Source organism: Scomber scombrus, chromosome 19 (assembly GCF_963691925.1).
Source record: "Scomber scombrus chromosome 19, fScoSco1.1, whole genome shotgun sequence".
Classification (NCBI taxonomy): domain Eukaryota; kingdom Metazoa; phylum Chordata; class Actinopteri; order Scombriformes; family Scombridae; genus Scomber; species Scomber scombrus.
Window position 1 is genome coordinate 14435915 of NC_084988.1, and position 12463 is coordinate 14448377.

Genomic DNA, 12463 nt, shown 5'->3' on the forward strand with positions numbered 1-12463 from the left:
AACATGAACATAATCAGTTCTACCTGTTTTTATTGAAACAAGGATAAAACTTCATATGTAAAATCAACATGGCAAAAATAAAGATGTTACACAATATGTTACAACATTTTCAGGTAAAATATCACAGAGTATTCCTAGACTAGATATCACAATTGTTTAAAAGAGAAAAATAACATCTCTGTAATTTAATGCATTGGTTATGTTATTGTGAGTCTAATTTACAAAATGATACTGCATGTGGACCTGGATAACATTTGCATACGTATTTAAGTGGAGAGTCATACTTGTGACAGATACAGTAAGAGTCACATACGAAATGCTAATTCTGCCACTACAGCACAAAGAAGTCTAATTTCAAATTCTTTATTATATATTTTATGATGTGATGTGATTGAAAGGATGAGTAGCAAGGACAAAACACATGTAACTGAAATAGTACTTAACACTCAGTTGCTGGGGATACAGGCGGTGATGACAGGCTGTAATTGCTTCTTTGACCATTGACAACAAAAGCTTCGGCCAAAACACAGCTGTGACATGACGCTCAAAATGAGCGTGCAAGTCACCCTAACTGAATGCATCCTAAATTAGTTCTTCTTTCAGTGTAACTATTTTAACACATCTATTTCTCTGGGCTGTGAGAGTCATCTTCTTCAGTGTTGTGTCTCTCTCCCTCCGCCTCCTCTTCGTCTGGTGTCTGGTTTGCTCCAGCTGGTTCCATATTCTGCGATGGCCTCAGGAGATATTCAAGCTCCTCTGCGCTGATGGCCACCTTCTCAGGAATCAACCACCGCTTGAAGTGTTCGAGAGCACTGCAAAGGGAGAAATGTCAAGGGTGTTAAGATAAGAAGTGGTCCATTTCAAGCTCTTTACTCTTTGCAAATGACACAAAGTCTGGTTAATATAGAACTACAGGAGAGCTGCACCTGAAGTTAGGAAATTAAATGCCGGAAGTTAGGGAAATTAAATGTCAGTGTGGAAGATACAGTCTATCATTTGGGCTTTAATGGGGTAGCAGTTGGCTGACTAGACAGCAAATTGAGAATAGAAGCACTCTTCCACCAGAATGATCTTTTAGGTCATGTCCATGTCTTATCAGTGTGTATCTGTGGTGGCATAATCCCACCCTACCTATCATCCATGTCACTGCCTTGGAAGAGCTCTGAAGTCTGTGCGTCATGCAGGAATCTATCCCAGCATTCCTTCTTGGCTTGAGACAAGGAGCGTAGCATGTCCCTGGAGGTCACATCACTGGACTGGCCCTTTAGTTTCTTCAGGCGGTTCTCTGAAGCAAAATATAAACAAAAATACTGTAAAACAAAGTTATCATTGGCATTTGGGGGTCTAAATTTGAGAAGAAAACACAGCGTAGTAAGTTGAGTTAGTTTAGATGTAATCACATGTATTGTATATTTTGTATTTGTGGTCATTCAAAATGTTTCATTGTGGAGGTGGACCTCATGTTACCTGAAATGAGATTTGATATTGTTAAGACTATTATCTAGAGATGCAAGGATTTGTCAATTAATAATTTAATTGATTGTAAAATTAATCTGCAACTATTTTGATAATTAAATAATTATTATTTTTGTTTTTGTTTTTTTAAGCAAAATGTTAACAATTTCCTTTTTGCAGAGTCTTGCACGTGAGGACTTGAAGCTATCTGTGTCATACGTGATACATACATACTGTAGGTTTTGGACTGTTGATCAGCCAAAAGAAGACATTGAAAGACATTAACATGAGCTCTAAGAAATTATAAAATCTAAAACTATTAGTTGACTGAAAGAGATAATTACCTGCAGATGAATCTATAATTAAAATAATCATCAGTTGCAGCCCTATTTCATGTTGTGTATCGTCTCATCCACTTTAAAGACAAGGCTGAATGTGGGGGATAAATGATGGATAGTATGATCAAGTGGATGAAAAACAAGGGGAGCTAAATGGACTCATGTACCTAAACTGGCGATGTAGATCTCTGAATCCTCCATGGGTTCCCATTTGGCACCGGGAGAACTGCTATTCCCATTTGACTGTCCATTGACCTGCACTCCAACTTGTGCTGCCGGCTGGAAAGAGTCGTTAAACTCGGTGTTGTTGTTCTCCGGGGTTGCCTCAGCTTGCACCCCCGGCAGGCTGGAGCAGATTTGGGACCACAGCTCCCCGCTGGTGAGGGCCTCCTTCGTCTCAAAGTCGTCAATCATCCTTCTTCTGTCTCTGAATGAAACAGATGTCAACATCAGTTAGCCTGTGTAGGTTAATGTCGTGGTTATTACAGCAACATTAAGACAGGTGTGTTCTGCAGATATTCGGATAAAAGACTGAAACTGAATATCAGCAAATGTCCACTTATGAGAGAAATCAAAGCTGATTTTAACTTAATTTACATCAATATACCGAAGCTAAACTGAGTTTTGACCTACTTTGTTGAATATATTCACACATTTCAAACTGTTCGTCATTGTAATAACGCACAAATATGTCTGAACCTCTTACCTGTGTTAAAGGCTCGTCAGATTGACTGATATTTCCTCCAAAGTTTGATTTGAAAGATTAAAGATTAGCTCGCTAGCTGGCCGACTGTGTCCATGTTCCACAATACTGCACAATCTTTTAACGAAGGACAGCCCACGTTCTTATTTGGGGACGTATGATTGGACACAGTAGCTGCCAATCAAACAGTCTGAAATGTGATTGGATGTCTACTGCTGCGAACCAGGAAATGCGTCCCAAGGCAAGGCTGCTTGAGGAAACGGTGGCGAGCAACACAGGTAAACAAACCCTGCTGACCTCCGCTGAATTCTTTAGTCGTGAGTGTTGCTAGTTTTTAACAACTAATTCCAATATTAACAATCGATCTCTGATACTGACTGATTATAATGTAACGCTAGCTACTTGCATAAGCCTTAAAATGTCAGGTTGGCTAACTGTCAAGGTTAGTTTAAGATGGGAGTAATTTGCTTTGGCACTAATTCATTTTCGTTTGCTTTATTATCACATGGAGGATAGAGAAAGACATTTAAATGCATGTTACAGTGATGTGTGTGTCATATACTCAGGTTTGCGAGCGCTGATCATCATGTCACTGCAGGGAGATCCAGTGTAGGAGATGCGAGCAGTGTTGAGCCTGGTAGCAGTGGCAGTCCCTATGGGTGTACTGCTGTCCCGGACCATGGCGTGGATGTCCAGTGGCAAAACACATCCAGAGCTCATAAGCAGGCTGAGGGGTAATAGCCTGATGTCAGAGCCTTTGATAAAAACCTTCAAAACTGTAAAGAACAGGTGTCAATTTCAGTCAGGTGCCCAAATGAATACTGAAGCATGTTTTTCTTACAACGATCATTCTTTCCTGTTCATGTTGGCCATTAGAAGATCCCTTCATAATTGCACCTAAAATGTAAGTGGTTGGGGGACAAATTCTGCAAGACGTCATTCTGTATAAAACTATTTAAAAGTTTATCTGAAGCTAATATGAAGTGTCTAAATTAGTCAAATCAAGTGGACACCTTTCAACGTTAGTTTTTTTTGTTACTATGCTTCCACTGTAGCTCAACAGGGAAACACAAAGAGGGAATTTGATGCTTAAAAGATTGTAAATGTGGCAGATATCCACTTGATGTGACTAACTCAGACTGCTGAGGCATCATTTAAGCTTCATATCAACTTTTAAATTCATTTTTGCACAAAATGTACACACTGTGGATTGTGGCCTCCATCATTTACATTTAAAGCACATTTGAAGGAGATCTTTTGAAAAGCCTTTATGAACAGGACGAATGATGACAGAGATGAAAACCACTTTCATGTGGGCACCTGACTGTTTTCAGACAGACTGCTCCTAATACTGGGTTAAATGCAGAGACTGAATTTCATTGTACAACTGTATGTGTGATAAATAATGTACCTTCACTTTACCTTACTGTCTCTGACCATTTATAGATAAAAGATTGAATCAGTTAATCAAGAATACGATAGATCAATAATTAAGTTAATTGTAGTTTTTACTCAGAAAGCAGTTGAAATGTAATGCAGGAAAAGACAATATGTGCTATATCATGATATTACGATGACCACAATCCCACATAAGATCACTTCTGATTCAAACATGATTAGTATATTGATCTTAGAAGCCTGCATTTTCCCTGATTCCAGTGTTGGATCATTATATTGCAGATTTCCTGAAACATATATTGTGTCTTTTCCCCTTCATACAGTGTGTCCTGTTGTGCTTACCCTCCATGGTTGGGTTTAGGTAAGGGGAACTTTCACATTGTTTTCAACATTTTACAGATCGCTGCCTCCTCTTTTCTCCTTCAGATCATGGGGTGATCCACAGCGACAGAGTGTTTGATGCCATGCTGGCTACAGACAGAGGGCTCTACTCTAGAGATTATCCTTATGCAGACTCTCCTCAGTCCATAGGTTTGCATTCCAGACATTTTTTTTACAAATACATACACATGCGAGCTTATCAGTGTGGTTACAGTTATATAGTTATAGTTAGAGAGAAGCCGTTCATGAGCAGTTGTGTGTTGTGACTCTGTTATGAATCTTCTTATCACAGGCTACAGGGCAACCATCAGTGCACCACATATGGTGAGTATCACCAGGTGTACCAAATACTTTACTACAGTGTTGTATTATGCAGTTGGAAAGACTAAAACATTTACTCGTATACATACACACCATTCACTGATTGCTTTCTTGACAGCATGCTCACGCTTTGGAGCTGCTAAGTGACAAACTACATGAAGGGGCGTCAGCACTGGATGTGGGTTCAGGAAGTGGCTATCTCACCGCCTGCTTTGCAAGGATGGTAAAAACTTAGCAACAAGCATGTTTCTCACCATATGCTTATTGTTATTTATTTAGCTATTTATTTAAGTTATTTCCAGATGAATTGACATAAAATACATGACTGAGTGCAACAGCTGCATTTTTCTGCTGTGTGTAGACAGGACCCAGTGGTAGAGTGGTTGGCATTGAACACATTGATGAACTGGTTCGAATGTCAATAAAGAACGTTCAGCTTGACGACCCAGAGCTGCTCTCCTCCGGACGCATCAAACTCATGGGTGAGTCATGAGTCAGCAAGATCGTACCCACTCAGATTTACAGATACACAACACTGTAATAAAAGTCCCACCTATGTCTGTCGACAGTGGGAGATGGAAGGCTTGGGTACCCTGAGGGAGCGCCCTATGATGCCATTCATGTTGGTGCAGCTGCAGCTACTATTCCTAAAGCTGTATGTATCACTTTTACTTTCATGAAAAAAGAATAGAAAAGCATAAAATAGGAGAAATGCTTCACTTATTCACCTACTGCCACAGTCCTCAAAGTATAGTAAATGATGAAAAGAGATGAAACACTTTGTAGTGTATGTACAGTACATGCAAAGGAAATAAGTGTCTTGACTTATGAACTGGATGATCACCTCATGTGAAACTTCTGTTTTCTGCCCTCTTTTTGGGAAGCTATTGGAGCAGCTGAAGCCAGGCGGACGGCTGGTGCTCCCGGTTGGCCCTGACGGTGGCAGTCAGGTGCTAGAACAGTATGATCGCCAGAGTGATGGGACCTTTCTCAAGAGAGCTTTGATGGGAGTGGTCTACGTCCCCTTAACTGACAAGAGGCATCAGTGGCCCGGGTAATTCACACATTTTTCCCTATAATAAATGAAACGAAGGAAAACATCTCTGTGTTTTGCCAAAAACTTGCATTTTTGCGTTTTACCTTGATCTATAGTCTTGTGTGCAGCCATCAGTCACACCCGCCTCTATCCTTTAGCTCGTTCCTCATGACATCCATGCAATCCCTCTCTCCCCAGAGGTGAGCTCTGACTGCAGTTTGGTTGCCCCTGCAGGAGGTGGCGTTGGTGCTGCATCTCCGGGGTCCCGTAACACTTCTCATGTTTTCACTGAGCTCTAAGGCTTACGGCCATCTGCCCCGCTGGTTTGTCACCTAGCAACACACAAGGAGGAACTCGCTCTGTTTGCCTGACCAGATTGTCTTCCTACAGTAGAGTGCTAAACAGTGACTGACTGAATGACTGACCGCCGCTGAACTGTCTCCTGATGACCCACAGTCCTTGTAGTCAGAGAATAGTTGTAGACAACGAGATAGTGGTTAAAAAAACAAAAGGTTGTCTGAGGTTTTAGTGATTCACAGAATTATTTGTGAAGTTTAGCAGTGTGAACTTTGCAATTACAGCTTCAAACCTTTGAGTATGTGTTCTTCTGGATGCTTGTGAGGTATTCAGATAAATGGTTAACTTAAATCTTGTGTAATCTTAAGGGAATACTTTGGTTTTGAATGCAGTCATAGTTGATGATGAACCCAAGTTCAAGCCAAGGATTATTAAGTAAAAGAATAGCAAATTAACATAAGTCATTTCTATTTTATGCTAAGTATTGCTACTTTCTTGCTTCAAATACTGTATGTATAGAATATATCCTGTTTGAGACTGTAACCCAGTAGAGCAGAGGGGATGCTGTGCCAAATCATGATTAATTTAAGCACAAATTGTTGTTATGTGTATGCTTATCAAATTTATTAATAAAACTGATTTTTTTTTTAAATGATACTGTATTGTTGTCAATCTTTACTGAAAATCAATGTATGATTATTGACACACAAGCTCTGAAAGAAATATTCTCGCTACGATGGTAACAAAGGGAAGACGGTCAGTGAGAGCTACAGTACGAACAAAAAACTGAAATGGGGCAGGACAGAGAATGGGACTGTTTTCTTCTGGGTTTTTTTTTTTTTAAATACAAGAAAATGTCAGCAGAAGAAATATAATAATCACTTCTGTGTACATATCCAACATGAAATTAAATAAAATATTATTATTATTTTTTTTTTTTTTAAAGAGCAGAGAGAAGAAAAATCTTGCATTACCAGCCCCCCTCTCACAATAAATAACATAAACGACTTGCCATGAATATCTGCCTGTAAAATATGAACTCATATCCAAACACACACATACACAAATAATGACATCAGTATAAGCATAAGCATTAAGTTGATCTCTAAACATTCTAAATCATTTCCCAGAGATTTCCACATAAACAACATAAGAACATGTACTTGAATGCCCTCGCTTTTCACACAAAATACAAACTCTTGAAAATCTGAAAAACTGGGATTAATACTTCTGCTTCTTATTAAATTACAAATATCTAGGCTTATACAGTCGTATCTTCACATACCTGCTAAAAAACTTGTCATCCACAGTAAATATTTTTTTAAGTGCAGGTATTGAACAGTTGGTGGTGATAATACTTCAATGAGAAGATCATTTGCAGTTAAAGAGGAAATAGAAGAAGAAATGAGAGGATTTGGCAGTCTGGACTACACACCGGACTGGTCGGACTACAGATTGACGTCATCACTGCGCGCTTTTGACGTTAAGGACCTCTATCGAGAAAGCAATACACACGTGAGTGTTTCTGTTAGAGGTTTTATCAACTATACCGCCAGGTCTTTCTTTCCAGGTGAACTAAACGATGCCGTTTTTGAAATGTAGTCGTATATAATTTGCAGAAGAGTGCTTCTTTGCGTTCAGACTCCAGATTAAAGTTTTTTTGCAACGACAATCACTACATGATACAATTCAGCACAAAAGTTAACTGGTGTGTTTTTAATCAAGTGTGGCGCCATCGTATCACTCATTATAACTTCAATAATTCTCTTGGTTTGCCGCGGTGTCAGAGGAGCAGCTCCGCGATGGAGCAGCCAGCTGTCGGCAACGAAACACCGGCGGAGGTGAACAGCCCGGTATCATCCGAGGGAGTTCTGGTGAAAGACGCGACGGTGCCCTGCAAACGCAAAAGCGACGAACCGGACAAACCTGAGACGAGTGGCCGAGGGAAGAGGCGTAGAGGAGCCGGAGGAAAGAATCTCCGCCCGGGCGAGAGGTACATCCCTCCGCCGCAGAAGAGGAACCCTGGTGTCAGCTTCAGCCACGAACACTTCAACGAGACATCCTACTACTTTGAAGGTGGCCTGCGTAAAGTTCAACCGTACTACTTTGACTTCAAAACCTACTGCAAAGGTCGGTGGATAGGGAAGAGCCTTCTGGAGGTGTTCAAGAGCGAATTCAGAGCTGAGTCTATAGAGTATTACCAGAGGGCTGCCAAAGAGGGCCGCATCCGCCTGAATGAGACCCCTGTGGAGGACCTGTCTGTGGTGCTCAGGGTCAGTATCATCAGTGTATGCTTTTATGATAATGAAAGTATGATATAATGATAATCGTGTTGTCCAAGACTACAACATAATTTTTAATATAGGAGAAATACTGGACAATGACAGGTCCAGATGATTTCCCATATACATTTCTATTATTATGCAGTTATTTTTCAATATCAAATCTGGTGAACTTCAGAGTTGCCGGGCACACTGAGCTTAAACAATAAAGTGTTTAGAAGTGAGTCAAATTCACACTCATTGTGTTCAATTGTATTGCCTTTTTTACTAAGAGTTGTTTCTAATATTTTCTCCACACCATTTATGTCAGTGAGAGTAAACTCTGATTTTAGAAACTTTAGTGTTAAGTACTACATGAGGAGTTTAAGATTGTGGAAGTTTTCATTTTATTCTGTTTAACTCTCCATAGAATAATGACCATATGAGGAATACTGTGCACCGCCATGAGCCGCCTGTCGTCGGCAGACCTCTGGAGGTTTTGGTGGATGATGGTGAGGTGCTTGTGGTGAATAAGCCTGCTTCCATTCCAGTCCACCCCTGCGGCCGTTTCCGCCACAACACAGTGATTTTTATCCTGGGTAAAGAGCGGGGCATCTCTGAGCTACACACAGTGCACAGACTGGACAGACTCACCTCTGGAGTGCTGCTGTTTGCCAGGACACTGGAGACATCAAAGAAACTGGACCAGTTGGTGAGAGACAGACAAGTAAGTTCAGTACTCTTCTGGGGCTATTTTTTATTTGTACCATACTGTTTGTATTACAGTGTATTTACTGTATGATACAGTACTCCAAAAAGTCCTTACATTTGTGTTTTCAACAGCTTGAAAAGGAGTATGTGTGCCGAGTGGCAGGGGAGTTTCCGGAGGGTGAGCTGATCTGCGAGGAACCCATCCTGGTTGTGTCCTTTAAAATCGGTCTCTGCAGAGTTGATCCCAAAGGAAAGGAGTGCCGAACTGTCTTTCACAGGCTTAGCTATAACGGAAAAACCAGCGTGGTCCGTTGTTTACCTCTGACTGGCCGCACACACCAGATCAGAGTGCACCTTCAGTACCTGGGCTTCCCCATCATCAATGATCCCATCTATGGGTCCTCAGCCTGGGGCCCTCACAGGGGGAAGGGGGGGCTGGTTGGAAAGAGTAATGAGGAGCTGTTGCAGGCTCTGGTGGACGAACATCAAAGTCAGGAAAGTCTGTACCTGCTGGACATACCTGATCACAAAATTGGGAGTGCACAAGAGGCAGGGAAAAATAAGATATCTGAGAAAATGGAGACGTTAGACGGCTCCTGTGAACCTGACAAGAGTGGAGAACATCATCAGACACAGACAGATGAGTGTGGTGGTGACAAAAGGCAAGATGCAAAGGTGCCAACAGGTTGTAGCTCCAGCTGCACAGACCTGAACAGTAACAATACCTCACTCAAAGAATCTCCAAGCCCTCTACCAAACAAATCAAATGGAAATCAAACGGAGCAAACTGGCTCTACTCAAAAAAACCCTCCAGTGGCAAAAGATAGCCTGTGTAGTGAATGTAAGTTAGTGCGACCAGACCCCACAGAGAAAGAACTCATCATGTATCTCCATGCCTTACGCTACAAAGGACCAGATTTTGAATATTCTACACCTTCACCTGATTGGGCCAAAGAGGATTGGTCTGAAGCTGACTAGACTGGTGAACTGCTGTTGATTTATGAGTATATTTAGGTTAGTGCACATTTATCAACCACACGCAGTATGGCCTCAAATCCGGATTTGATTTTAATGTGATCCATTTCTGTTGATAATTCTTCAGTAATTTCCCTGGAGGTGGTAACAATGCCTCAGCATAATTGATGATAATGAAATGTGTTGTAGCATATGCTGTTTCTACTATAACTGAGCATGTAGATATATTTTTCCTTTTCTGGAAGGTCTGCCTTAAAAATAAATACAAGGAGTAATCGGATTCCCTCTCATTTCGCTTTGAAGGTGGTTTTACTATTAAGAATACAGTTTTAATTTAAAGATCCCCTCCAAACATAAAAACACCTAGCTTGGAATATTAAGTGTCTGATTTTTTTGCAAATTACTGTGTATAATCCTAAAAAACTGCATCGACTCATGCTCCCTCAATGAAAAATCCTCAATGTATGAAAATAAAAATAATTTTAAATTCAAAAAGTTTTCAAATATTTTACTGCAAGACACTTTAAAGTCTGTGTGTATTGGCGACTTCAAGCCTTACATCTTGCTGGCTCTCAAACCAAGGTATAAAAAGAATTAAAAAACACTCTGCAGGAAAATAAATGTTTTATTTCAGTTTAGTGAAAAATTACAACACTGACACCTGTAAATAATAGTAGGTGGTGACCTTTCACTTATATTGTTCATAGAAAGCCTGTGGTTGATTTAATTCAGTTCTAAGGCAGGTCAATCTGCTGCGTGATCTGTAGTGTAGACTCACTAAAGAATTGTGACTGAACAGTCCAGATGTGCTCATAGGCACATTTGACCCCTCTTGTCAAGGCATTTGTGCTAAACCATCATCTCTGAAACTCTTCATTACATACTTAATATATATGAATATGAACACATTTTTTTTTACTGTAAGGACACATCCGTTGCACAAAAAAGTAGAAGAATGTGACACATCCAAATAAACCAGTGGGTCACGTGCTGGATAAAAAGGGTTAACATGGGGGTTTATAGGGACTGGCTCGCCTTTGCTACCAGCCTCAAATGGCCACCTGATATAGACTATTAGAGACTATTCTGTACTAGGGCAGGGTAATATATCAATATTATATCAACATCGTGATATGAGACTAGATATCGTGTTAGATTTTGGATATCGTAATATCATTATATGACAGAAGTGTTGTCTTTTCCTGGTTTCAAGGGCTGCATTACAATAACTGACGAATTTAACAGACTGTTCTAACTGTTCAATTATTTGCCTTTACCCACCTAGTCATTATGTCCACATTACTGATGATTATTTATTATTATATTTACAATCTCATTATGTAAACATTTTGTGAAAATATCAAGATATTCAAGGTATTTGGTCATAAATATCATGATATTTGATGTTGTCCTCATTACCCCCTATCAGTCCTATTCTGTTCTCATTTGTACGCTGCAGAAACAGGGTCTTAACCAATGTTGCCTGATCTGAAATTTGTAAGAACAAACCACATTTAAGTTTACTGTATTCTGCATTTGTTAAAAATAGATGCATGTCACGTAAATAAAATATATTACTAAAGAGGAAAAACACATTTGGTTTCATTAAGTTTTGTTCCTTCATTATTATTTAAATGGTAGAAAATAATAAGAGAAATGCCATGAATAGAGAAAGAATTTAAAAAAAAAAAAGAAAGATTCACAGACACTTGTTGAAGGCTTTGTGATTTATAATAAATTTGTGATTTTATATTGTTATTCACTGTCCCCCCCCCCCCAAAAAAAACAATTCCTCATAAAGTAACTCATTTGTCAGTCCCTCCCAAACAGTCCAATATGACATTTACAGAAATTATTTATACAATCTGATCTTCTGCCTCTATATAAGTTGTTTGGTAAGTTTAGCAAATAAGTGAAATGATGCTGCCATTGGCATTTGTTCCATGAAAATCGCCACACAGAAGTAACCTGATTACACTCATAGTAATCAGGTTACATAAGTACCCAGATTACACCCACAGTAATCCATTTACATATGTAATTATTCATCAGAAACATTTTGATAATCTTAAAATTAATAAAAAATATTTTCTAACACTCAGGGTTCATGTTTTATCTCTTTACCTAAGTAATCAGATTACACCCACAGAAACCAGATTACACTCATAGTCACCAGAATACCTATGTAATCTTATGTAGTCTGATTACATATGTAATCAGATTGCACCCGCACCACTTGGGGGTACATGAGAGATGTAGAATCGGCTGAGAGGAGGAGAGGGTTTTGATAAAAATGTTCTTTTCTTTTAGATATTTGCGAGTTGGATTTTCTTTTAACAGTGCTGCAGTAAGGTTTATGTACAAGCCGAAGCAGCGATTTGTGATGCTAAAACTACTGCTGCTTCTTTTCCAAAGGCAAAGGTATACACAGACAATTGACGGATCCTGAACAGTACGCACCATAACTCACCAAAAGTGTATAAACCCACATATAGAGTTATATTTGTATTAAAACCCTTTTTTGCCTTTTTAAGTAAACATGACATTTGTGGGCACTGACATTGGGATAAACTTTAAATTTTTTAAT

General features: G+C 39.5%; 3 protein-coding genes across 7 annotated transcripts; 2 read left to right on the forward strand and 1 right to left on the reverse strand.

The window, feature by feature from the left end:
* Positions 1-13: 13 nt before the first annotated feature.
* Positions 14-2608, reverse strand: ccdc32 (coiled-coil domain containing 32). The gene is made up of 4 exons (XM_062439842.1): positions 2500-2608; positions 1961-2220; positions 1132-1285; positions 14-812 (listed from the first exon to the last, which is right to left on the reverse strand). The coding sequence occupies exons 2-4, from the start codon at positions 2205-2207 to the stop codon at positions 623-625; spliced, it is 591 nt and encodes a 196-aa protein (XP_062295826.1). The 5' UTR covers positions 2208-2220; positions 2500-2608; the 3' UTR covers positions 14-622.
* Positions 2609-2726: 118 nt separating this feature from the next.
* Positions 2727-6584, forward strand: pcmtl (l-isoaspartyl protein carboxyl methyltransferase, like). 5 transcript variants are annotated; one of them, XM_062439839.1, is made up of 9 exons: positions 2727-2774; positions 3095-3230; positions 4321-4425; positions 4568-4599; positions 4715-4819; positions 4958-5078; positions 5166-5251; positions 5481-5650; positions 5867-6584. In XM_062439839.1, the coding sequence occupies exons 2-9, from the start codon at positions 3113-3115 to the stop codon at positions 5901-5903; spliced, it is 774 nt and encodes a 257-aa protein (XP_062295823.1). In that variant the 5' UTR covers positions 2727-2774; positions 3095-3112; the 3' UTR covers positions 5904-6584. The 5 variants fall into 5 exon arrangements, with proteins under 5 accessions (XP_062295823.1, XP_062295822.1, XP_062295824.1 ...); XM_062439838.1 differs by having other exon boundaries at positions 2738-2774; positions 3063-3230; XM_062439840.1 differs by having other exon boundaries at positions 2739-2813.
* A 915-nt stretch (positions 6585-7499) lies between these two features.
* On the forward strand, positions 7500-10282 carry rpusd2 (RNA pseudouridine synthase domain containing 2). Its single transcript, XM_062440498.1, has 3 exons — positions 7500-8202; positions 8621-8917; positions 9034-10282. Exons 1-3 carry the CDS (start codon positions 7609-7611, stop codon positions 9877-9879), a joined length of 1737 nt encoding a protein of 578 aa, XP_062296482.1. The 5' UTR covers positions 7500-7608; the 3' UTR covers positions 9880-10282.
* The last annotated feature ends 2181 nt before the right edge of the window (positions 10283-12463 follow it).

Bases quoted from the DNA above. Each gene is read 5' to 3' on its own strand.
- ccdc32 (XM_062439842.1), bottom strand. From the start codon at position 2,207: ATGATTGACGACTTTGAGACGAAGGAGGCCCTCACCAGCGGGGAGCTG. The intron at 1,286-1,960 runs GTACATGAGTCC...ATTTTGCTTCAG, and splicing joins GATCTACATCGCCAGTTTAG to AGAACCGCCTGAAGAAACTA. The intron at 813-1,131 runs GTAGGGTGGGAT...CTCCCTTTGCAG, and splicing joins GGCAGTGACATGGATGATAG to TGCTCTCGAACACTTCAAGC.
- pcmtl (XM_062439839.1), top strand. From the start codon at position 3,113: ATGCGAGCAGTGTTGAGCCTGGTAGCAGTGGCAGTCCCTATGGGTGTA. The intron at 5,079-5,165 runs GTGAGTCATGAG...GTCTGTCGACAG, and splicing joins CGGACGCATCAAACTCATGG to TGGGAGATGGAAGGCTTGGG. The intron at 5,651-5,866 runs GTAATTCACACA...TTGCCCCTGCAG, and splicing joins AAGAGGCATCAGTGGCCCGG to GAGGTGGCGTTGGTGCTGCA.
- rpusd2 (XM_062440498.1), top strand. From the start codon at position 7,609: ATGATACAATTCAGCACAAAAGTTAACTGGTGTGTTTTTAATCAAGTG. The intron at 8,203-8,620 runs GTCAGTATCATC...AACTCTCCATAG, and splicing joins ACCTGTCTGTGGTGCTCAGG to AATAATGACCATATGAGGAA. The intron at 8,918-9,033 runs GTAAGTTCAGTA...TGTTTTCAACAG, and splicing joins AGTTGGTGAGAGACAGACAA to CTTGAAAAGGAGTATGTGTG.